The 26,473-nt window shown below is 35.2% G+C and overlaps 1 protein-coding gene across 2 annotated transcripts in view; it reads left to right on the top strand.

The window, feature by feature from the left end:
* TPK1 (thiamin pyrophosphokinase 1) overlaps positions 1–26,473 on the top strand; it is a 254,941-nt gene that overhangs the window by 54,802 nt on the left and 173,666 nt on the right. For both annotated transcript variants that reach the window (XM_072412252.1, XM_072412251.1), the window contains exon 3: positions 17,630–17,704. In XM_072412252.1, coding sequence (XP_072268353.1) covers positions 17,630–17,704 — 75 coding nt within the window. The remainder of the gene's footprint in view (positions 1–17,629; positions 17,705–26,473) is intronic.

Below are 26,473 nucleotides of genomic sequence, written 5' to 3'. Positions count from 1 at the left end.
GGGTGGTAGATGTAAATCCTTTCAGGCAATGTACATATTTACTTTAACAGCCTGTGTAGTGTTGGATGATTTACGCAAAGGATATTTTGCTACAATAAAAACTTGTTGGAATTTACCAGGTTCCTGGTATTCTCACTGATGTGACATGTTTCTCAGTGGAAGCAATTTTGGTCATATTTTACATACAAAGAAATTAGGAGCTAGGTAGAGCTAGGAACTAGGCAGTCCCACCTTTTGCCTGGCTGTGATATTACATTGTAAGCATGAACTGGAACAATTCAAGTTATTTGCTGCATGGTTTCCCCAGCTAGTATACACAACAACAAGCCAACTAGTTGTAGTGGGAATTGATCCCTACTATAATACTGGGTGGTCTCATCTTTCCAAACCAATACTTGCTGGACTAAATTAGATGCTCTCTAATGTTTAAAGAGCCTTTGTCATCTTCCTCCTACCCTGTTTCTCTGAAAAAAAGCCCTACCCCGAAAATAAGCTACCATATATTTAAATACATGGATAGGAGGTGCTCATTTAAGGAAAGTGCAATTGCTAGACGTGAGAAATTGGGGCCAGTGGTCACAAGAAATTCAAGATGGAGTTCAAGGTTTGAAGAGTTATGATGATGTTCCAGAAGATGATGACATGACTATATTTGAATAAATGTTGATTTTTTGTTCAAGAATAAATGTTTGTTGTTCATGAAAATAGGCCCTAGTGCATTAAAAAAAAATGATAATAATTAATTTAGGACACTGTCTTATTTTTGGGGGAAAAGGGTAGTTGACCTCTTCCAGTTTGAAAGACATCTCTTGCCACCTCAATACTGCTCGGCTTTGCCACTTCTCTTCTGCCTAACATTACATTGGTATATTCAATTGCAAATATAGAATTATATTCATTGCAAACAATAGAAAAGTTATTTAAGGGTTGCAGCGAGAATCTACATAAACCTTCCTTCCTGAGCTAACTGTATTTCCTTACTATCCCTGTTGTTGAGATAGATATATATATATATATATATAAACTTCAGGTTCATGTTTGCTTTTTTTGCCCTACTATATAACTGCAGGTTTCATACTTCTTTTGTTACCTGGAGTTCAGTCATGCCATAATAAATAACTTTAATAATAATTAATAGTTTTACTGTGATTTATGAAAATGATTTTTGAACACGGTTATTGAGGGAAGCTTTTAAATGGATCATATTCTGGCTAAGGGGTTATTTCTATGGTACAGGGGGATTTAAAAAAAAAAAGCTCACCCAAAAGAATAATTCTAGTAAATATTGTTTTACACATTTTAAAACCTAAATTTTTCAAGAAAACAGAACAGAATTTATTAGGCTTTTTTTTTAGAGGATTAAGAAGTATTTTTTTTAACAAAAATTGTAGAATTTCACGAAGATTTAATTGAGGAATTTTCCCAACCTTAAAGCACAGCTGAACCTGTATTTAACTAATCAAATTGTTTCCCTCACCTTCTTGGTTATGAGTAGACAAGAAAATCAGACGTGGGATGCAGCATAGTACCCCCAGTTGGATTTTGTATGTTTCACTTAATTGAGGAGGTGCTTATACACTTCATAGAGATGAATGAAATACTCTAATTTTAGTCTCTTTTTTCATTGCCATGGTGCTTGTATTCATGTATCTAGGGAGTTTATGCATAATGGCTGAGTTACATTCTAAATCGATTACATGGGCTTAGTTTTGTTTTTGTTGTTGACACGCCATTTTACTGTAGTACAAAGTTTAATAAATACTCTAAAACTCCTAAAACCACAGATTACACTACTCATACCAACCTCGTACTGTATAAACTTTAGTATATAGTACTGTCTACAGCAACAAAGCTACAGATACCAGGAAATTTTATGATGGTATTTACTTGCCTTCATGATAAAAGCATATTGATTAGCTTTTATTCCCGAAAGCACAAGCTGAAAGCCCAAAAAAATTCAAACTGCATAACAGCTGCCTGCATTCATCTCCATATTTAGCAGGCATCTTCAGATTATCTCTCATTTATGTTTGAATACATCAAGTATGTACCAGTAAGTTCTTTCAATTACTTTTATGCTCCATGGAAGACACCTCATAAAAGTCAAATGGTTTGAGCCATCTGCTGAAGCAATGCGATGCTAGTTAATTGAATCAAACCGCACAATTGATTATCTCAGCAGCTCTCATTAAAATATATTAGTGAGCAGTCAATATAATTACTAACCAAGGACTTACCGGTTCAGGTTTTGACCAAACATTGATCATTATAGGTATATTATCAGTAAAAACACCTTTCTCTAAAGGTTTTTTAAAAATATTTTGCATCTACATATGTAGCTTCCTACTTTTTAGCCATATGTCATCTTCCATCACTTTCACGTTTCTTCTTTTCTTTGTATGTCTCACTGTTTGTTCCCTCATTAATGAGCTGATGATCAGTTGACTCATTCTGTTATTATAATATGGTAAAATTGTTACCACAATAAACCTTTGTTCTGTTTTTATCCTGCTAGTTGCAGCTATAAATGAGGGCCTTTGGACTGTCCTTTCTAAATAGTGGAGAGAAAATAATTTGACTTTGTCAGAAGAGTTGTTCTTTATAAAGAAGAAAGTTGCTGTCCCCATAGCTGTCATATTACTGTATAGAATAAAGGGAGAAATGTACAAAAAAGCACAAGCAGTGCTCAGTGTGAGTGCAGCATTGCTTTATATTGCCTTTTTTTTTTTTTTTTGAAAAACACAATGGATGAATCAAGTGGCAGAAGAAGCAGATGGCACGTGGCTGTGATCTTTTAATATTCTGTTCTTTAGAAATGTGTTCAGTGTATTTTCTGGCACATCTCTTCAATATCAAGTTTTTCCATGTTAATAACAAAAATTCATAAGCTGGTTTTCTGTTCTTTTGTCATATGTTCTGGAGCTTTTTGGGCTCTGAATTTAGAATGTATTAACACCACCACATTGCTGTGTTCTAAGTATGTGTTTTTTTCACATAAGTCTGTCTTTTATTGCCCTTGTATGTTGCTTTGTTCATTGCTTTACTCTTCCTGTTCACCTCTCCCTTTATGGTAAACAGATATGTATGTGCTAGCTATATATATATAGATGTATTGTACGGATATACTGATTTGATACAAAATTGAGTGGTGGTTTGTAACCCTAAGTATCTGTATAGTCAAACCTTTTTTTTTTTTACTATTTAGTTTTGAATAGTGTAAGGGGGGTAGTCAAAACCCCTGAGGTTTTGCCATTTTGCCAATACTCCCTATTTAAACCTTTGTGCTTTAATGCCACGCATCAAGGCATTTACACAGCTTTACCTTTTTATTGGTGCTTATTCACACCTGTGTGCTGCATTGTGCTGATGTGGTTTTTAGTGCATCAAGGTGCATTCAAAGCATTGTTTAGTTCATAGCAATGTCATGGAATTGCTTTCTGTATTCTTTTTGAAGGAAATGTCTCTCTTTTGTGCCCTGAAAACATAACCATGAAAAAAATCAGAGGAAATCTTGCTAAAGTAGCCACATGTTTCCTAATACATTGTACAGGTGCTCTATTTAAACATTTACCCAAACCTGTATAAGCTATAACCTTTTGCATTTTCTATCACTTTTTACCTTAGAGATATTAGTCACCAATACAAAGTATTTCTACAGTAGACACTGATATCACAATGAACCCTAATTAACTCAACTCTACGGCCCTGATTTATTAAAGCTCCTTTTACTCCCCTTTTACTAAATTTGCAGTCAAATTATGTTTGTGTGCCAAACCCTATTTCTTCTTGTGCACATGAGGCGAGGTCCTTTCTCTATTGTCCACTTCACTGCCTTCATGATGTGAACACTCCGTATTGACTGTACAGCATCACCAAAAGCTCCCTCCAAATCCAAAATAAAGTCTGTATGACTATCCTTGAGAACCATTGGAGGTTGGCCGGCTGTTATGGAAACACCTGTCATTCTTGATCATTGATCAAGTGCCTCTGGAAATGGCATTGGCAAAACATCCAGATAGTTGATTCAGATGTGTTTAAATAACTCCATTTTATTTGCTAGTAGGTCCTAAACCTTTGCAGGACCTTTTTATCACTCTGTCTAGTAGTGCCCCCCCCCCCCCCCCATCCTAATATGTAGGGTCTAGTACATTTGTCACTGTAACTGCACTCATTAGTTTGTCTCCTAAATAAATGTTCTATGTATACATACACTTGCAGTTTTGTTTTCTGGCCCTACCAAGTGTTCCTGCTAAATTCTTGCTGTTCTATAAATCCTAATGTTCTTAAGACCATCAGGTCAAAATGTACCCCTGATGCCTCGTCTGTAGTTAGTTTCATCTGCAGTCTATCTATTGGCAACTACAGGAGTAGAAAAATGAACTTTCAAGTACTCAGGGCTTAGAACCTCTAGATTCATACTGTCCCAGCAAAACCATATGTTGGTCATGTAGGATAGAACCATCCACATATTTGTTAACTGGATTAAAAGCTTTAAGCAGTTGACTCTGAGGGTTCAGGTTTGAACTGCCACCATCATTTTGGGTGGGGGTGCACTCCCTGGCCTCTGCTGCAGAGAGCAACAGGTATTGGGTATTGGCAAGGCCTTCTAGAGGTTTATGTTTCATACATTTTGAGGTGCCATTATAATTATGAGAGAGAAAATAAGCTGCAAAAAACTTCCAAATAAGCAAAAAGTACATAAAGTATAAAGACAACATGAGATGCAATGGAGAATACTGTTGCCTGACAGCATTTCCTTTATTGATAGTGACTGCTTTGCTTAGCACAAGAAGGCAACACTGTGCATTCTGGACTAATAATTCAGAATAAAGCTCTTTAAAGTCACTAAATGAGGTTGGTACAGCGATTACAGCCGAAAAGCATTTGAGGCATAAATGCACCAAAGTCAACCTTAAGTACCATAATAAACCAGAAATATAATCAAAATTATTTCATGACAAGAGCTTTTTTGTGCGAGAAAGTTATAAAGCCACTTAAAGCATAAAGTTTTATATCAAGAGCCTAAATTGGGTTTCACTAAGAGATATTGCTTCTTTAAAAAGAAATGTTCGCTGAGACGCCCAAGTTACTTTGGCCAAATGTAGATTTATAGGACTGAAATACTTATTCTCAATAATTCTTAATTAAGTCTGACAGCTTTAGTGTTGAGAGTAAAGGAAATGGCTGAGAAGACAGGCTGAAAACAAGGCCAATTCCTTGTAGTCCCATAGCTAGTCTTTATTTACAGGTTTTGCTGTATTTCTTGGGGATAGGGAAGCAGTAGCTGTTTTAATTATACATGATGTGCGGCATGGCTCATCATAACTAATAAATACAGATTCTGTGTGTATTGGCACTGTAGTTACTTTGCGTTAATTATACCTCAGTCATAAAATGCCAGCTAACCTAACACAATACTTGTATGATTGACATTCATCAGCAGTCTAAGATTTCTAATATACATGTACTATATGGATTTTATTCATAATATGAATAGGTGAAAAGTAAACCTCCTTGTGTTTTACTTCTAATTGCTCTTTATGATTCTTTAATGTCTTGATAGTCTATATTTTTTTCTGTTTCCTGCTAGTGATTGTAAGTTATATGCTTATACATACATATAAAATGGGTACATTACAAATCGCCACATTCCAAATAACAAATTGACAAGTTTGAAGAGGAAAAACATCCAATATGGGGCTTTAAATTGGTGTTAGTTAGCAGTTGAACATCAGTGTGAAACCAATAAATTATTTAAAATGTCAAATATTCATGACTTATGTATCAATATAAAAAGGATATATATAAAAGATAGTCAACGTATAACAATGCATACATTGATGAAAGGACAGAATTTGGCTGGCCAAAACAGACTTCCTCCAAATTAGCAATTCCTTTTAATTATTATTAATAAACAGGATTTATAGAGCGCCAACATATTACGCACCGCTGTAAATTAAATAGGGTTGCAAATGACAGACAGATATAGACAGTGACACAGGAGAAGGAGAGGACCCTGCCCAGAAGAACTTACAATCTAGGCTGGCATACAGTCTTAAATTGTCCTTGGCCCAAATACAATCAATAATAATTGGATAAAATGATACGTTGTCAAAGCAGCTCAACGTGTTTTGCAGCTCTGTGAAATATTCTCTGCTGCCTCTTTAAATGATGACATGTATGAAGTCTGAAAATATGTTCAACATGTATGGTAAGGAATCTTATTCAATTAATAATAATGTAATCCCATGAACAAAAGCAAAAGGAAAGCTTCAGGAAGAAGGTCAAGCCCCATATAATTTAAATGCTCTGACTGAAAAGCAGACCCCAGCCTTGACTGGCTCCATGAGGAAGATCTATTATTTGCATGGGGATGTGCTGGCATGTTATTTTAGATTCAATTTATTCATACCATTTTTAAAATGTACATGTGCCCTGGAAGGGACATTCTTTCCAGTGCAGTGAAGTGCAAATTTAGTACAGAGAGGGCAACTGCTTTGCAATAGGCGTGAAAGACTCCATCTACATCAAGTTAGAACAGCTATTTCTGAACAATGGGCCTTTTCCATCACTTGTCTTTTATCTATAATGCAATTTTACCATCTCCTTCCAACTCTTCGGCAATAATTAACACTTTCAGCTATGTAATTTGAGGTTGTATCACTTGCAAACTTCGTGACATCAAGGCTAAAGTTATGTTAATAAAACAGGGTGGTTACACATCTTGGTCTTGGAAAACCAATGTCCTCTGTGTCACATTACATAGTGGTTGGATGGTTTTTTCCTACACTGCTGGAACTGAAAAGGCAGCTTAAAGAGCTATGAAACTTCTTCAACATTACAAGAACAAGTCCAGTTGAATGTCACATAACTACTACTAGATACATGTACACAGCTATTATTACATGTGTACACAATTGTTTCAGTTATTTAAAAAGAACTGCATATAACTAAAGTACAATAGTAGTTTGTACCTTGTAGTTTGTAACTCCTTTTCTCACTTTACAAAATACAAAGCACTCTGATTGGCAATGGAGAAAAGGTGCATGAGTAAATGAAGGACTTCAGGCGGGTGAAAATCTCACTTACTTGATATAAATGGCAATAAAAACTGACTCTTCCACCTCTGTACAGAACTATAAAAAGTGCTGGTTAAAGTAAAATAATACACTATATTAAAAAACAATAGAAATTCTAGGCATATTTATCAAGCAAATTAGCGAAACAAATGTGAATGAATCTGCCTTTTCTTGGAAAAACATATCCAATAGTTTTCCTGTCTATTTGCATTCCCAGTGCTTGTAATCCTTTCCAGTGGAATGCTAAACAATTGGAATGGTCTGTGACAGATTTATTACAGGCGGTAAGAATTTCAAACAAATACACAATTAAAAGATGGTAAGGGTCAGGTTTTACTCTGTTGCAGTTCTGTTTTCTAGCAAAGGAAAGGATTTATGGATCCGTTTGTAACCTTGTATTCAGTCTGTCATATACCTTCTATATCTAGTTGAAAGTGCAAAAAACAAACGGATAACACATATCAAATTCCTGCAAAAATCAATAGAGAATTTACTCCGTTTGGTAAATAATATAAATCCACTTTAATTAGGATTTAATATGTAAGACTTTTGAAATTTACTTAACCTCAGTTCCATAATTACGGTATTTTTCGGACCATAAGACGCACTTTTTTTCCCCCAGAAGTGGGGGGAAAAAGTCCCTGCGTCTTATGGTCCAAATGTATCAAAATGTATCCTTCCCAGCTGCTGTCCCGTCCCCCCTGTAGCTCCCCCCCTCTGCCTTTTCTTCTGTCTCCTATTCAGCGCGGCCAGAGTGACTGTGACTCCTGTATCTTGCTCCCGGCGTCCTCCCACTCTCAGCATGATTGGCTGACAATGTCATGCTGTGTTCCCTGAATAGTGTGCTGAAGATCACTCACAGCACACAAACACAATGTAAACAAATGTTATATTGCTGTATGACAATCGGATTACAACTGAAAGGAAATACTCACCCAGTGTCCGAAGCTCTGCTTGCTGGTATCTGTAGTGAGATGCAGAAATCCTACATTGTGTTATGCATCTCTCCATGGATACGAGCAGCTGCAGCTTCCAGCTGTGCCTGTGTCTCTGTCTGTGTGAGGCACCCAGGGAAACCCCCCCTCACATCACTCGGAGAATGAGTCCTCTTCCAGTGATGTGAGGAAAATTTAAAGGCATATTACAATGTAATCTGCTTCTAAATGGTTTTTACAGTACAAAAACACCACACAACATAAAAATAAAAGTACCGTACATTTTTAATTTTATTTTTAGATTACATTGTTGTCTATTATTTCATTATTGTTTTAAATTATTATTTATATTTATGTATTATATTATAATTTATGATTTTAATATAATAAATAAATATAATTATCATACCCGGGAGTTAATCCTAAGAATTACAAGCCCACAATACAAACAAAAATTTCTATGCAAAAAAGAAAATAGGATAGGATTTTATTAAAAGTACATTTTTTTTTTTTTTTACATGATTGCGTGTTTCAAACATTTTTTTATATTCATGATATCTACTAGACCCTTGTTCGGACATATTTCTGTAACTTACAGGTCTAAAATGTAAAAAAAAAAAAAATTCATGAAAAACAGTGTAACGCTTTTGGTACAGAAATCCAGACCTCAGTGTAATGCCCAGGAGGTTAATGTCTTTTGTTATAAAAGCAGAATTAAAGGGGCACTACGTCACTGCACTGTGAGGAACTGAGCTTTCTAGATTCTGACTCTAGCAATGAGGAGTTCTTGGGGTTCTCATAAAACGAGCAGAACCTTTACCGTAAATCTTCAACTTTATTCTATTTTATTACTGAATTCTCTTGTTATTGTGTTTTTACAGTAATTTTGTCTTTTGCTGACTTTGTTAATAATGGTTCTAAATGCTGCTGTTTACTTTACAGGGTTTATTACATGTGTTTATGACTGTGATGTTGGTTTTTAATGCACATAAAATATTTTAGGACACTATTTGTTTCAGAATCTTTTTTTTCTTCATTTCCCTTCTCTAAAAAACTGGTGCGTCTTATGGTCCAGTGCGTCTTATGGTCCGAAAAATACGGTAACTGGTCTTCTGGAATACACTTGTAATCAAATATATCCTCTCCACAAAGGCATTATTGACCTACTGGATTCTCTTGCTTAACAAGTATTGTTATTATTAACCCCTTGGTGACACTAGATAGAAATAGGCTTCATTGGAAGGTAACCAGAGGGTAAGTAAGAATGCAAACTACTTCCAACCAAGAAGAATATAAATACGTGTCTGTCATTTGCTTGGACAAATAGTTTTTTTTGATCCTGTGGTTCTCACCTCAATACCTTACATAACATTCCAAAAACGAATTGACGTGCAGTAAATGAACCAAACCTAAATTCTAAAATTCAAATGCTTAAGGAGAATGTTTAGTAATCCAGCTAGATGAATAAATTACACAGCAATAAAGTGACTCAACACAACTTTTGTACCAGAATAGCTCAAAAGAAGCAAATAGTCATTTTGAACTAACCTAACCAAGAATGCTGTAGAAAACATGTCCTGCAGAACTACCAATGTATGTGCGGAACCAAGGGAAGTAATACAAAGAAATCATAGCAGTAATAAAAAAACAAATAATTTGAGCTTTTCCAACTCTATTCAAAGCTAAAAATACAATGTTGTGGTTTGACCTACACCCTTAAATGATCTCATTACTCCATGTTCTAGTACATTAATTCGTATTTTAATGTAACTGTAGTATTGCCATTTGGTTCTGTAAGTTATGTGACATAATCATAAAATAATGAATCAAATGAATATTTGTCCAGGACCCTAGATTGTTTTATTGACTCAAAAGACTCAAACTTTTCTATATTATTATTTGTGTTCTGACCAAAGTTATTGTATGGTTATTGATTTTAAATGTTTGTACTTGAAGGAAATTTGGTTATTGTGGGATTTTCTTTCATTGATTCTGTTGATGTATTAAAGTTTTAGGTATTATCTGTGATTTCATGTAGCTAGAAAAAGAATTCCCTTTTTTTCTTGTTCTATTAAGAATGCTTTGCACTCCTTGAATGTGGTGTTCATGCTTGAAAGCCTATCTATATTTGTGAAATAGAAGTTCTTCAAGGAAGAGTAAGCTAACGATCCTACAAAGTGATCAGATACTGATGTTGAATTATAGAAAGCATTTGGTGACTTGACAATTGAAAGAATATAAATGTTACCTTTAATGTACCTCCCACATAGTATTATTAAATATAACTGTCAAAATGATCACTGGATCATCATCATTATCAATTATCATTATCATCAATATCATTATTTTTCATGATTTTTTTTATAAGTTTTGATCCCTTAAGATAAGTTTTTAAGATCCTTTAGAGAAAGTAGTATCCCTACTTTGAGTTTAGGGAAATTCAAGAGTCCCTATGAAAAATAGGACTGTGACATTAATGTACTTTTTTATAATGTTCTAGCACGATGAAGGACTCTTCTTCCTCTTGTTGCTGAATGAGTAGAGAGTTTAGTGTATACAAAAGGGGAACAGTCCCAGGTAAAGGATGTTTGTCTTCCTGCCCAATTACTGGGATTGGCGCTCAGTGAAGTGAATCTTTGAAAATAGATACAGATCTGGAAACTCAGGGAAGGGGAATTGCCATGAAAATGTAAACAGGAAGGGCCTGTGGGGCCCAACCTCCTTTTGGCTTATGGCCTAGTAGGAGGCCTGGAGGCTAATGAAGCTGCCTATCTTGGAAAAGGGAAAATCGGCTAGCCATTTTTAAATAACATTAAAAAAAATGATGACAAACAATCTTAAAACTGATCATTTAAAAAAAATCCATATACTTGCAGCAGGACTACCCCCACCTTGCAAAAGTTCAATTGTCATTTATGTCTAAGGTATCTGTAAAACAAAATTTACTTTTTCCCTCAAATGAGGATGCTGAGGTTTCACCCAGATCCCATAGGGTTGAGGAGATGGGGGAGGCATTGGCTGCCAGTGCTTTTATCAGTACCTGTGTCAAAAATCAGCATTTTGCAGTGCAGGGGTAGCCCTAGTGCAAGGGTATTTTAAAAAAATTCCCTGGAGTTTTAAAAGTAGACCGGTTATATTTATTAAAAATTTGAGATGGTACGTATTTTCTGTAGATGGTCTGGTTATTGATGAAGGGATGTGGATCTAAGATGTGGGGATCCAAGCAGTCCTCACATATTTTGTTTAAGCACTGGTTAAGAACATAACAAATGCTAGTTGCCTGTCTGCTGTGTTTAACATTTTGAAGAGGACCTTGAGGGAAAAAAAGGTAAAAAGAAAATATACATTACATTTGACTTTCACCCAACTTGCCAAGCTGACATCACAAATCTTCTGACGAGCCACAAATGCTAAGATTTTGGGTCTGGGAGATTTGGATATATTCAATGTTTCTAGGATCTTATGGGAAGTACCATGATGTCACACTTCTGTTTGCAAACTAGGTGTTAGTATTTAAGTACTTTTCTTGACTTGTACTTCTTTTTCAATGGTGCAATGCAGTGTTTGTACACACGAAGGTGGGCCACTATGTATTAACCACCTGGGCAGCGTCTACCCCGAGCTAAAAATAGAAACAAGCGTTACAGTGCAATCTGATTGTCATACAACATTGTATGACAATCGGATTACAACTGAAAAAAAAACACTTACCTTGTCCCCGCAGCTCCTCCGGAGACGTCTTCTCTTTTCTGTCTTCTCCCAGCGTGTGCAGTGATGACCTCCGTGGTTTCCCGTGTGACGTCGGTGCGGGCGGGAGGGGGGGCTGCGAAATTCAAATAAATTTGTATTTGATTCAATACAAAAAAGCTGTGTTGAGCCCAATACAAAGAAATCCTTATATAATATATATATAATTTTATTATATATATTATATAAGCTACTATACAGTTACTTTACATTACACACTATTTTTTTTTTTTAAGATTTTTATTTTTTTATAATGTTTTATAAATTTTTTTTTTTAAGTTTATTAATAAATTTTTAAAATTTTGGACATATTTCGGTGAGTTATGTCTAAGAATTATAGCCTACAATCTAAAAAATATATTACACAGTTATACACTATAACTATTACACTATTATACAGTATACCGAATTATTGCATTTTCAGTATTTTTTATTTATTTATGCAATCTTGTTTAAGCTGATTTTTGTGTTTTTTATTTATTTTATTATTAAAGTTAATTTTTTACATGATTGTGTGTTTCAAACTTTATTATATTCATGATATCTACTAGACCCTTGTTTGGACAAATTCCTCTAAGTTACAGGTCTACAATTTAAAAAAAATTTTTTCATGAAGAACAGTGTACCGCTTTTGGTACAGAAATCCAGACATCAGTGAAACGTCCAGGAGGTTAAATAAAATCAGGTCAGGGTCTTCTTTAAACCATTTATATGGTACCATGCCCCCTCCCCTTTAATATTAGATTATCACTTATAGTTTGTAGATAACGCTTGTCTACAACCTAGCTTTGCCCGAAATCTTGTAAAAAAAAAAATTTTAATGCGGGCAGGGCAGATGGAGTGCCTTTCCAGTAAGGTAAATGGAGGAAACGGGGCTAGTAAGGCTGAAGATATAGAAGGAAATAGTTTGTAGTTCAGCACTGAATTATCCATACTAAAAGTCCTGGTAGAGAGCAGGAATACTTTTCCTTTTTTCTTTGTTATAATCATCTCTTTTTTGCTTTGGTCCTAAAACTGTAGTACATATGAAAAAAAAGTCTTGCCAGATTTTACACAAATGAGTGAAAAGTTAAGCAAATACAATTAGTGGAAGGCAAAATCTCGTGTATAATGAACATTTTTTTTAATGCATTTTTTAAATGAAAACCCCGCAATTAAAATGGTTTGGAACATATTTGTTTAATTATTTCTTATTTGTAATATTCTATCTATTACAGTGCTGGAAAAATGATTGCTAGTTAAGTCTTCAGTTGTCTTTCTTCAAAAGCTTCACAATCAGATGTTTAATTTTCTTCTTGGTGAAAATTGTTAATCAGCCACTAATCACTTGAAATACCAGAGAATTAATTTAATTAAGTGAACTTTTATCTTTCACTACAAGAAACAATAAATATTAATCTTGCAAGTTAAAAAGTTATTTTTTGCTGAAATGTTTTTTTTTTTTTTTATCATAAAAGCACAAATTGTTAAATTTAATATCTATGCATGTTGCAGCTATTCAATTTGACAGATAAAAATGTTGAAAATGTATCTATACTTTTTCACAACTGTTAGAACAGCTTGTTATAAGCTGAGACATCTGCTCACAAACTGTATCATAATAGCCCACTGCTGTTTCTCATGTTAAAAGAGCTTTTAAGGAGGATCATGAAGGCAAATTAAAAGAGATGTCCACTTGAAAATAGTATAATGTCCACCTGCGCTCTTTATTGAAGACTGAAATATCTTTTCTGCAATTGGTGATTCAGTGCTAGCCCTCCAGCTAGTGTGTGAGATCACCAAACCCTGCCAGACACATTTGGAGACATGCACTTTAAGGAAGCAGTATTAACCCTGGAAGGGGGGGGGGGGGTGTTGTCAAAGGGTGGAGTATACTCTGCATAAGGGTGGAGTATACTCTGCATAAGCCAAGTAATAAAATCATTACAGGTAGTCATTTTTGGAGCCTAGATATTCATTAACTTCTGGAGCAAGCTGTTCTTTGGAAAAAGGTACTCTGGTTTGTCCAAGGAAGATTGTATGTTCTCTCTGTTTGCGTGGGTTTCCTCCCATGACCCTAAAATATGCAGTTAGGTTAATTGGCTAGTAACTTGACTATGGACTTTGTAAAGTGCTGCATAATATGTCGGCACTATATAAATATTGTCATAATATTAATAATAATATTAGGGAGAACAGTCAATAATCTGTGCTAAAACTTAGAATCATGTCAAAATGTGTTGCCTGAATTCACACTTTGTGCTTCACTCACCAAGCCATCCCAAAAGCTAGCCATATTTGTGTGTCCTAAATTAAATTAGCATATACAGCTCTTACCGTTATCGCTTCCTTTCCAGCATCATTCTTTTTTTATTAAATTTTTTGACAACCAGTAAAAAAAACAATAAAAAATTATAGCCAAGGTTAAAGATTAATTTGTATATAATCGGTATATGGAAACATGAAGAACAAGAAAAATTTGTATTCATCAGTACAATATTGCAGTTTTTACAACTGAGAAAGAAAATACTAGAGCTAATACGCGGGGAATGTAGGGAGGAAGGAATAACAAAGGGAGATGGCTACTAAAGGTAGCTAAAAAAAAGTATTTTTAATTTTTTTATTCTTTTAGACTTTTGGGCATATTATGGATTTATTTTTGCATGCACCATAGTCATAACTTGTTATTACATTCTATGGTCAATTACCCTTACTGCATGTTTTTGGATGTGGGAGGAAACCCTCACAAACATGGGCAGAGCATACAAACTCCTTGTATATAGCATTCTGGCCCAGATTCGAACCTGGGACCTAGTGTTAAAAAGGCAAGAATGCTAACCAATGAGCCACCGTGCTGCCCACTTGGGATAAATCTACAAGTATGAGGGGGTGCCAAGACGTTTCTGGCTTTGCCCAGAGTTTTGAAATAACACATTTATTTAACATATCCCCCCCTGAGACTGATGCACTTGGTACAGCGTAGTTGCAGCATTTCTAGACAGTTCAAATCAATTTCTGGGTTCAGAACTTCTTCGGCCATGGGGACCCGCTGTAGCGCCATTTCTTTGACTGTTCCTTGGTTTCAGGATCATAGATGTGGAGCCAGGTTTCATCCTCAGTCACTAACCTAGCGAAAAAATCCTGTGCAACTTCAATTGGGATCAAAATGTCTATGGATGCTTCAACTTGTTCCTTCTTCTGATCACTGTTCAAACATTTCCGCATCCACTTTGCTGAAAGCTTGTGCATGTCAAACCCAACACGCTGCCATGAGATGTCAAGTATCTGGGCTATGTTTTTTGCGGCTAATCGCCGGTCCTTATTAATCAGCTCATGGACAGCATCGCAGAATGTCTGGTTAGTTGCGGTTGGGGGCCGCCCACTGCAGGGTTCTTCTGCCAGGAAATTCTAAGCACCCCCTAGTATTTTATTCCACCACTGCATTGTGACAGAAAATATCTCCATGTTTAAATGAACAATCAGTAAAAACTTTATAAATAATTAAGATAAAAAAAAATCCCTGAAAGTAAACGTAGTTTGTATGAGGCAGTAAAAAAAGTAAAGGACTTCAATGCATTGATTAATTATCCCTAATCACATTAAAACAACAGATAAATATGTTTATATATTTGGGCATTACCAAATGAATGTAATGCCTTGAACATATTTTTCTTTGATAAAATATCTTGTAAATCTCTAGCAGTAAATGTTTTTCAATAATTCATTATATAAGGTTGCTGGCACTTTTTCTTCTGCTTGGAACAACTTACTTCTAATTTATTTTCCAGTAATATAATAATAAATACGAAACATGTATTGATTTACCTCCTAAAAAAAACCCCAATGTAGAGGGTGTGCAGTGATGCATTTAGGAGGTTATTTAATAAACATTAGATGTTTATTGTTAAATTATTCAAATGAATTAAACAGAGTGCAGCACATTTTTTTAAAACTTCTAATTATCAATCATATACCAGTCATCCTATAAACAAAAACAAAAATTCTATATTTACGTAACAGTTACAGCTGTAGGTTTATTCCCTATCTGTGCAATCCATTGAGTGTTATCAATGTCCAGCAAATGTCTCCAGACTGAGAAAATAAAATTGACTGGGTATACCTGACCAAGGAAGGAGGCGTTGAATTCCATCCATAAAATAATAAACGTTTTCATGGAATATATTTCTACGGGGCTAAGCCAATGCAGAAGCTGTGGTGGTAGTGGAGCATAACTAGAGCCAAAGCCTCCTTTGTTAATTCCTTTAAGGAAATGTCTCCCCCCTGTTTAATATTCATGGCTTACCTGTCAGTTGGACAGTCAGGTCCTGAGCTGTGCAACAGGAGTGGTAGCAGCAGTTCCAATATGAATGAAAGCAATAAAAAGCTACACCCCAAATGCATGATCCAATGTGGCCCAGAGCTGTTGGCACCTTGCGGTAAACGCACTACTACTTCACCACCAGTGTGAACATTGCCTTAGTCATCCGCTTCTTTAATTAGCAATTTTTTTTCCCCAATTGTATTGTATGTATTATGCTTGTTGTTTTTTGTAGCACAGAAAAGTTAACTGAATTTAATAGTTACTGCAGTAACTTTACTGCAAAACTGTTGTCCTTTTGTTGTGTACTTATGTGACCCAGGAGCATGTGCACGGTTGCTGTAGCAACCCAGAACATTTGAGATTCTTGAAATATTTTTCATTATATGTCATGTTATATGGTGGTTCAGGTAAGTTGCTTTCTGTGTTTATGTATTTATATTTGTGCATTTCATATATGTTTTTGGCAGAATAATGACCATTCATTGTGAATCATTGTTAAAATATAGGCCATGGAAATAGTGTTTAGTTTTTATTATTTATTTATTTTATTATTTGCTTGTTTAAATACATTCTAGGATGTAATACCTTTTCCCCATAATGGGGGTCTTTCTTGGTTCCAATATACCTATGATGCGATTCACCTAATGAAAGCAAATTGCACTTTTTGTGTGAAGTTAATACGGGCATTTTATGTTTGTGTCTTGCTTAAAGGAACACCTTACAGAATAAAATCTGTACTTTAATTTATAAACTGCCTTGAATGGTAGAATATATTTTGCGTTTAATTCTAATAATGAAACCCAGCAGTAATTGAACATTCATTCATTTTGACTAAATCACACTGATCAAAGAATTTTAAAACCACCCACCTTCCTATTTGATTTTTTCCATGGACCAAAAAGGTGTATTGCCAACATTCAAATAAAGATATATGGTTACAATAGAAAAAAAATGATCATTTTATATTTACATCCACAGACGGCTATTTAGTTGGAATATCAAATTAACAGAATTATAATGCATCTCAATGGCAATACTCAAAAATGTTTGTACTGTACAGCAATCTAAAGAAAAGCATCACAATTATCTTTTTTAACAGCCTGTGTGTTGAAATCCCACTGCTTCACTTTTCCTTGGCTTCAGTAGCTAATGAACACTTTTAGTGGGTTTTTAACCACTGTAGATTGTCTCCAGTTCCTTAAGCAGTCCTATTCTAAAGTTTTAGGTTAGCAAGGGGGAAACGCACTGTGCAGTTGGAGCAAGTATTCAGCACACCTGAACATGTGCAATACATGCACTGGCTGGGAGGAAGCAAAGTACTGTGGCCAACTGCAGCTAGTGTAAGTACGCTAATATGACTTGGCACAAGTCTCTTGCAGTCCCCAGTACATCCAACCTGTGAAGTGGATCGTTAGTGGTAGCGCCTCATTTTTGTAGCTCAAAGTAGGTAAAGTTCACATTTCTATAAAACCGTAACATATGCCTATATGTAATGTATTCATCACTCATATGTTGTTGCCATTCGTAATATAACACCATTTATTTAATTATTTCTTCCTTTCTTTCAGAACATTTAAACTGTGGTCTTCTAATTCTTAATCAGCCCCTGAACAACACTCTGCTGCTTGAACTCTGGCAAAAAGGTACTGCAATGCAATTTAGTAAAATTCTAATTTAAGTAACATTCTTGCTGTTTGTGGTCATGTGCTTTCACAGTAGACCCTCTTTTGCATATTTATAAAGCACTGCATGTGCATTTCATTAAACATTACTGATGCTAGATCAATCATGGTTATTTAAGACACATGTACCAAGAAGATTCACTTGCAGTTATTGGTAAATGTCAAATTCGCTACTTTAATATTATACCTCTGACTTTCAAGTTGAATTGCTGCAAGACTGTATTATTTTACTGATTTATATTAATAAGAGCTCATCACATAAAGGCAATATTTTATCAAGTTCATTTAATAAAGTGTTACTTTATTTTGAATAAGGAAAAAATAACATGGCTATGTCAGTAATGTACACTGCAATGATGTTAAATACAATTATATAATTTTTCTTACTTTCCACCTATGAATTTCTCAGTGGGGGGGTTTATTTTCAGAATTAAAATAAAATTAAATTAAAAATTTAGCATCAGGCAGGTCCCTTCTGCAGAAAGAGACAGGCAATGACCCTTAAGTATTTTTACCTGCCTGATTGCTGTCATGCGCAGCACAAATGTCTCGTGCTGAAATTATTTAGATTTTCCTGTTACCGCCACCTTTTTACTTTTTTTCTATTTTTTTTTATTTTACAACTATAGAACCATTGCAGTTGCAAGGTTGTTACCTGTCAGAGGTGATTTCAAGTCTACTAGAGCCTTAAAACATTTTCAAATCTCCCCAGTGTCACCCCACTACCTAATGAATACAATGTATATTTATTGTATACAATAAATATTGTATACAATATTTTCAAAAAGTTTTGGACAATTTAGCTCATCTCCAAAATATAGAAATATACAAATATCCTTGTTGTTAAAAAAAATAGATCCAGGATGTAAAAGATAAAACTGAGCTCATGAGATGTTTTAGCTGATCCTTAAGCATTTGAACAGACTTTTCATAATTATTATTATTTTTAATTTATACAGTTCTTAACCAGATTAGAGAAGAGAGACTGTAAAGTTGTTTAAACTGGAAAACCACTTCGACTAGTTTATTATGTTTACTTGTTTAAACAAAGAGTATATAGTACATTGCCAAAAAAGGGCAGACACACAAAAAAAAATCACTGGACTCTCATTGGCTTTAACTATTTCCAGGAATTTGCTGTGATATAATTTCAAAAAGCTTATGCAGTGACATAACATTTTTCCTTCCAGAGTTGCATTACATTTTCATCAAGATTATGTATTGCTGAGGGTAGAGTCAGACCATTGACTAAAGTCTTCTCCATCATATCTCAAAGATTCTCAATGGGGGTGAAGGTCTGCATTCTGTTATGGCCAATACATCTGTGAAAATGGTATCTCATGCTCCCGGAAAAACACTTTCACAATTTGGGCCCGATGAATCCTGGCATTACCTTTGTGGTAAATTCCAGTGCTATCATTTTACCATCATAAAATTTTGGTATTGGCTTGTTTAGTTGGTTGATTTTGTTTGACATATATTTTATATATAAATACCACTTTCTATAATGTATTAAATCAGTACTCCAGACAAATATAAAGACACAAATTATTATGCTTAACCTAGTTGCTTTAAGTTCCTAACTTTGATTTGGTATCAATCCAGGCTGGTGAAGGGAAAAGTAACGCTATGAGTCTCAAGGATCAGGCTAGAGAAGAGAAAAAAGCAGTCACAGATAAAATACCCAATCAATATGCTTCTTCCCATTTCACTTCACAATCTTAGACCAGAGAAAGGACAAGGCCTTCAAAGAGATAAATCCGCTCTGCTACTATTCTAGTTAGGGCAGTGTAGGTATGGGCAGAACACAACACCTATTAAAAGTGGATCAGGACCTTTGGCCCAGAGAATGAATATTAGGATGTTCAACAAACCGGAAATGTGTTACTATTACAAGCAAATGTTGAGTCAACAGGTTTAGAGGATTTGAAATAAAGACCTCAGGGGACCTTTTGGTAGAACCTTTGGCAGCAATCTGTTACAGCAAACGAGATAAGACCGGTGCCACTATGGTAGCAATCCAGGTTACAGCAAGGTACATCTTCAGTATCTCATGGCAGCTTTAAGGTACAGGAAACAAGTCAGCCATGGTGCCTGGTTGTACAACATATCTACCTACACATGGTGGTGTGGAGTGTTGTAGTATTGTAGTGTTGGAATCAGGAAGAGTCTATGCACTGGGTCATGAAGGAACTTCATGCTCAAACATGGTTTCCACCTGCTTTATTGTAACCGCTTCCAGTTGGTCTTCTTACTATATTCATATGATCAGTTCCAATGTTGAAATAGAGAGCAACTGCTGGTGTTAACGGTATTTACAAAGAGCCATTTACATGGGCAGGTAATGTAAGAGAAGCTGAGACTCAAGTTCATTTCATAGAAGCTACATTCGGGATAAATTAGAAAGATAACACTGGGGAAAAATTTTCAACAAATTTTTTGTTGACTTCAATTTTTAAGCTTATTTACACTAAAATAGGTATGCTGATTCTGAAAGTGCAGTTCATTTTCTTCTATCACGTCAGGTTTTATAATATTGCAGTTACTGTAGCGTTGATCTGTATAGGCTATTCATTTACACACAAGACAGAGTAGTCAGAGGTTGTGCGCTGCTCTACATAGTGGTTGAGCAAAATTTATTTTTCCTTCCACACGTATTTCCTTCCTTTCAAATCATGTCTGGCTGTACTGTTTCTCGTCGTAAATGCCTAAACAACCCTGATTCATTTTGGTATATCTGGCAGTTTCACCATTCCCAGTCAAAGGGTGAACATCAGCACGTTTGTAGATCAAGCCTATTTGGCATTTTTCAAAGTTAAACTTGGTGATCAAGAATAGTCTTGGGCCCCTCATAAGGTGTGCAAACAGTGTGTCGAGGGTTTACGATGTGGACAAAGGGAACACGTGATAAGATGCCATTTTGTATACCTATGGTTTGGCGAGAGCCAGGAGATCATTTCAGTGACTTTTACTTTTGTATAGTGAAAACTTCAGGATATAACAAGAAAAATAAATGTAACATAGAGTATCCTAGTCTACCATCAGCTATACGCTCAGTGGCTCATTCAGATGAAATCCCAGTGCCAGTTTTTGTTACACTACCCTCTCTTGAAAAACCTAATTATGGTGATGAATAAGGTGACAACGATGATGAAGTGTTTGAAAATCAAGAGTTCTCTGTTGGTAAGGGATTTGATCAGCATGAGTTGAGTGATTTGAGACTATTGAAGAAGGCTTCAGAACTCCTAGTATCAAGATTGCGTAAGAAAAACTTACTTGAAAAAAGAAAAGAAGGTATCGTATTGAGAGTGGCTTTGTGTATTGCCATAACATACCTGGTTTAATGGAGGAATTGGGAATTCCAATCTATAACTCATCTGAATAGCGACTATTCATCGATAGCTCAAAGCGGAGTGTAAAGTGTGTCCTCCTTCACAATGGCAATGTATTTGGGTCAGTTTCTGGCTGACTGGTTCAGCCGTTCAGTTTCTTTTTCTGAAGAATATGCAGACATAAAGAGAATCATTGAGTTGTTGCAATATCACCAACACAATTGGGTCCTCTGCGTTGTGAATGGTATGCTTCCTTCTTGGTCAGCAAAGCGGATACACCAAGTATCCCTGTTATCTGTGCATGTGGGACAGCAGAGCTTGCGAGAGCCATTGATTGGGTTGAAAGGAATTGGTCTCCAAGATCTGCCCTATAATCAGGTGATCCAACATTCTGCATGAGACACTTGTTGATAGAAAGAATAATATATTTCCGCCTCTGCACATGAAACTGGGTCTGATGAAGCAGTTTGTTAAAGCTTTGCCAACTTAGTAAGACTGTTTTTGGCAATTCCTAGTCTTTCATTTGAAAACAAAATGTGTTTGATGGTGCACAGATTCGGCAGCCCATCAAAGATGAATATTTCATCAGGACAATGTCAAAAGAATGCTTGATTATCATTCAAAGCCATTGTCACGGACTTTCTTGGAAACACACGAGCAAATAATTACACAGAAATCGTCCAGAAACTCTTGGAGAGCTACAAAATGCTTGGTTGCAATATGAGCATCAAGGTGCATTTTCTTTATAGCCATCTTTCTAACTTCCCGGAAAAACCTTGGTGCAGTCAGTGATGAGCAAGGTGAATATTTCTACCAAGATTTGAAGGTCATGGAAGGACGGTATCGGTGGATGGGATGTACATATCATGGCTGACTATTGTTGGATCATCCAGCGGGATTGTCCTAACACTGAACAGTCCAGGAAAAGCTATAAGTGAAAATTTTTACCTTAACCGCTTACCCGAATATTTTTCAAATGTTTTACTGTAAAAAAAAGTTTTTATTTAATTATTTTTTTATTGTATGTAAAATTTGTATGTTGTATAGGAAAAAAATATATATTTATACGTGTGTAATTTTTAGTAAATCCCGAGGTACCATTTAAACATTTATTTTACCTTATAGTAGTTACCAGGACTATTGGATCATGATATTTTCAAAAGCTTATAATAATCCACAAATACATTGGAAAATGTCAGATTCCATATCTTCTTCATGTTCAAAATGTCAGTAAACAAAAAAACAGGTATTTTTTTATTGTCTCTAGATGTATCCATGAATAAATTTAATATAGAAAAAGTTCACAAATGCCTGAGAGACAATTTATATTTCACTAATGGTGTCCTCTTAGTGGGACAATTTTAATATAATTAACCGATATTTAAACACACAAGTAGCAGTAATTGACATACACATCTTATACTAGTGGATTAAAGTCTCTTTTTTTTAGCTTTGGATATGGGAAGGGCTAAGTATCTTGATTGTGTTTTTTATGCTGTGCCCTTCCTTAGTGGATATATCCTCCTTTTCCAGGTGAGATAGAATAAGGAGAAATCTTTCTAACACACAATTAATAACAAAACCTGACAATGGTTCTAATCCCTTCCCAAATTAATTGCAAAAAATAGTTTTGGTATACTGGTTTATTTTTAGGATCAGAGGATCAGATGTATAAAATATGAATCCAGCATTAAGAAAAAAAACGAGTCCTTTCATCCTCTATACAGCCACTTTCTGTCATTGTGCATGGGTGTCATAAATGACTGCATGCACATTTTCAGGGTGGGTTTTCTGATGGTGCCACCAATGGATCATTTCTACATGGTGTGTGTTGTGTAACTCATCACTTGTAGTCCCCACAGCAAGCCTGTGTAGATTGGCAGTGTTGTCTTCCTCTGAATAAGAAATGTGTGAGCCAAATCCTTTACTGTGCTTTGATGATCTTGCATTTTAGAGAAAGAACTACAGTAAGGTATTACCTTGCTCAGCTGATGCTTCCAAAATTATCTCCTTATAAACTGTACCATCACATATGTAAAGGAAAAACTCCAATGGACTCAGGCTCTATGGGCATCTCTCTATGTATCTCTCTCTATCTATCTCTAATAAGTTTTTCAAGTGAAAAACTGCTATGTCAAAGCCAGCCTACTATTAAAAGATTATGTAAAATGCCATTCATGAGGTATTTCTAAAGAATGCAAGTTGCCCGGATATAAACCTAGTGTTATTAACTTTGGTCACAGCTGAAACAACCATGTTGGTGACCATGTGGAAAGGGGTTTTGTGATAATTGTCTGCACACCTAAACCATCCACTCATTCCAAATCAGTGATTAGGATGTTAATAAAAAAGTTATTAAAATTAGGGCATTAGAACACTTACCAGGCAAGCTGTATTTTTTTACAACCAGGTCAGACATCGCAGTTTACATAAACTCTTAGTAATAGGTCCACTTCAAATAAGGCCTTTAGAAAGGTAATATTATAAAACAGTGAATTGAAGGAGCATTTCTAAAATGAAATATTTTACTAATGTTAAAAATATATATATGTTTTCATTTCTATGTAAATGAAAAAATTTTGATGTATTGTTTCTGGGCTTCAGAACCTAAATTATTATTATCTAATTTTGGCATTGGGCCCAGCAGTGTTATTTTTCTTTTTGTTTTAATAATTGAATGGCTTAAAAAACCATCACCACAGGTTTGCTCCCATTATTCACTTTAATGGAGTGGAATGCTTTCATTTTGAAATGTGTTGTAGCCCATCATTTATCATATTAATGTTTGTTAGTTTTTTTTCTTTTTCTTTTTTTTTTTTTAATGTGATGAAGTGAGTTTATCTAATGAAGTTAGTTTACGTTACTTATAAAAACAGAACACAAAATCATGAGCACTCGTTCTGATTAGTTATAACTGCATCCAAAGCATATGCATATGTTTACCTTTTTTTGTAATAACTTTAGTTTCCTCCTGTACATTTAAAATTTCCAATTTTGGCAGATACTACTCATACTGTCAGTTATGTGATGAAGTGAGTTCCCAATGAGCAAGTTCAAAGTGTTCCCAATGACAACTCCAGTACAGTTCGTCATATTTAGCCACCCAACCTGGTAACCTTTACTGTATTCTATGACTTTTTTTTTTTTAAATGTGTTTATGGGACCTACTGTCTTGTTTCCCAATGTTTATACTCTTAACAAAAGATCCTGGAAATCATTCAGAAGCAGACCAGCAGGTTAATCATTTTAGTTTTTTCTCTCTCCCACATTTTGTTGTGCAACTGGTTGTCTGGATTCTGACTGTGGCAAATACTCTTGGCTTAAACAGAAGTTTAAGCAGATATTATATGACATGTATTGTAGAAAGAAAACTATTGTATTTCTATAGAATCACATATCTACAATTTAAACTCTCAATGACATAGGCTTATAATTATAAGATGTAGAGAAATCAATGTACTGAGATTAGGCTAGTTGTTTCTTTCCTGAAGCCCCCATGTCACTTTTCTGGTTGACTACAACAGTTTACCATTGATACCCAGCTAGCGATAACGCATATATCCATTTTGCTTCACAAAGTGGTTCAAAATAGAGGACAATATGGCTGTTTCATACAGCAATTTAGATGATGCAAAAACCTGCTGCCCTTTCGTGATGTGAGTTAAATGGAAGAGGTGTGTTTTCACAGAATATATTAGTAGCTTGAAGTTCTCATGGTGCGTTTTTTAAGGTTTCTTTAACTGCTTATCTTTATCCATAGACACACTTCTTATAACTTAATAAGGAATAGCTACTTTGACTACATTGCAGCAAATTATATATTTGTAGGCCATCTGTTTCAGGTTTATTCATTATGAGAGCATTAGGATTTATCCATTGGTAAATCTGAAACTTTTACTTATGTAACATTTATCTGAAACAAAGTGACCCTCCCAGTAGACACCAATTCCCAGTTGAGCCTGATTGTGTGAAGCCACATCTACTTACATAGTGGACATTTAATTTAGTTTCTACAGAGCTTTGCTAAATTTTTACATTATGTGGCTTTTCTTCTTTTTACCAAAAGAAAGACCCAACACCCTAATTTCAGTTAACTAGCATCGCGTGGAACACAGTACAGTAGAAACAGTAAAAATGTTCAGGAAATTTGACAATTGAGTAAGGCCTTGTAGACTGTTTATTTGCTGTTTATGTTTTTTAACATCAATTTTGCTAGGTAAAATTAAAGTAAGTCCTTCTACATACACAAAAAACATATTACCATTCCCCATTGTGATCAAAGAAGTCCATAAGGATGCTAATGATAATTTGTTGAATTGTTCTTGGTTATTTCCTCACAGCACATTTTTATCTATCTCAAAACTACACTCTTTAATCCCATTTCTCTGTGGTCACATATTCATCAGAACTTCTATATAATCTAACATTTCAGGTACCATAATAATTTGCATCTATTTAACTGGCTAAATTAGAACTGGGATTATTTTGTCTTTATTCCAGATATCTTTAAAAGTTGTCCATTGGGAAATGAAAATGTGTCTTAAGAAAACCATTCTATAAATACTGCATGCAATAACAAATTAATTTTGCTTAATTGGCTAGGATGAAATTGGACATTTTGCAATGCTGTAGCAGTAAGCTATTAACTTTGTGGACAGAAACATACTGAGTAAATCCAAAAGCTTTAGAGTATTACGTTTCTAAAATGGTTGAAGTTGCTACTTTTAATTATGTTTATTTGGTATTACATTTTGTGTATTTGTTTACAGCCTACATTTTCATTAACAGACACAGATTGAATGTTACTGAAAATTACTTACTGAAAATGTATGTTTTCTTTGGTATTTGGGTTTCAGTTCAGTATAGCTTTTCTTCCTCAAAATCTTTATACTTTCTTCCCTGAAGAGATCTCCTGCAATTTGCAGCCCACTGCTTAAGATTGCCATGAATGTGGCTCCAAAGAGACCTATAGAGCACCTCTGACACCCGTGGTGCAGGTTTTCCCATAATAAATATCAAGTTTCACAATGGCTGGTTAGGGAGCTGGGCATAGCTCTTAACTGCTCCCTAGAATATGAGAAAGCCATACCCAGATCTAGTGTTTCTGTGATACCTGTCAACAAACTAATTGCACTTGGCATGGTTACCCTAATTAGTCTGACACCGTGGTCAGCACGATGGCTCAGGGGTTAGCACTCCGGCCTTTGCAGCTAGGTCCTAGGTTCGAATCCCAGGCAGGACACTATCTGCATGGAGTTTGCAGGTTCTCCCCGTGTCTGCGTGGGTTTCCCCCGGGTACTCCGGTTTCCTCCCACATCCCAAAAACATGCAGTTAGGTATATTGGCTTCCCCCTAAATTGACCTTAGACTACATTAACTACATATGACTATAGTAGGG

Source organism: Pyxicephalus adspersus, chromosome 5 (assembly GCF_032062135.1).
Source record: "Pyxicephalus adspersus chromosome 5, UCB_Pads_2.0, whole genome shotgun sequence".
Lineage (NCBI taxonomy): Eukaryota > Metazoa > Chordata > Amphibia > Anura > Pyxicephalidae > Pyxicephalus > Pyxicephalus adspersus.
The sequence above is the reverse complement of the archived record's forward strand: the minus strand, read 5'-3'. Positions and strand labels throughout refer to the sequence as shown.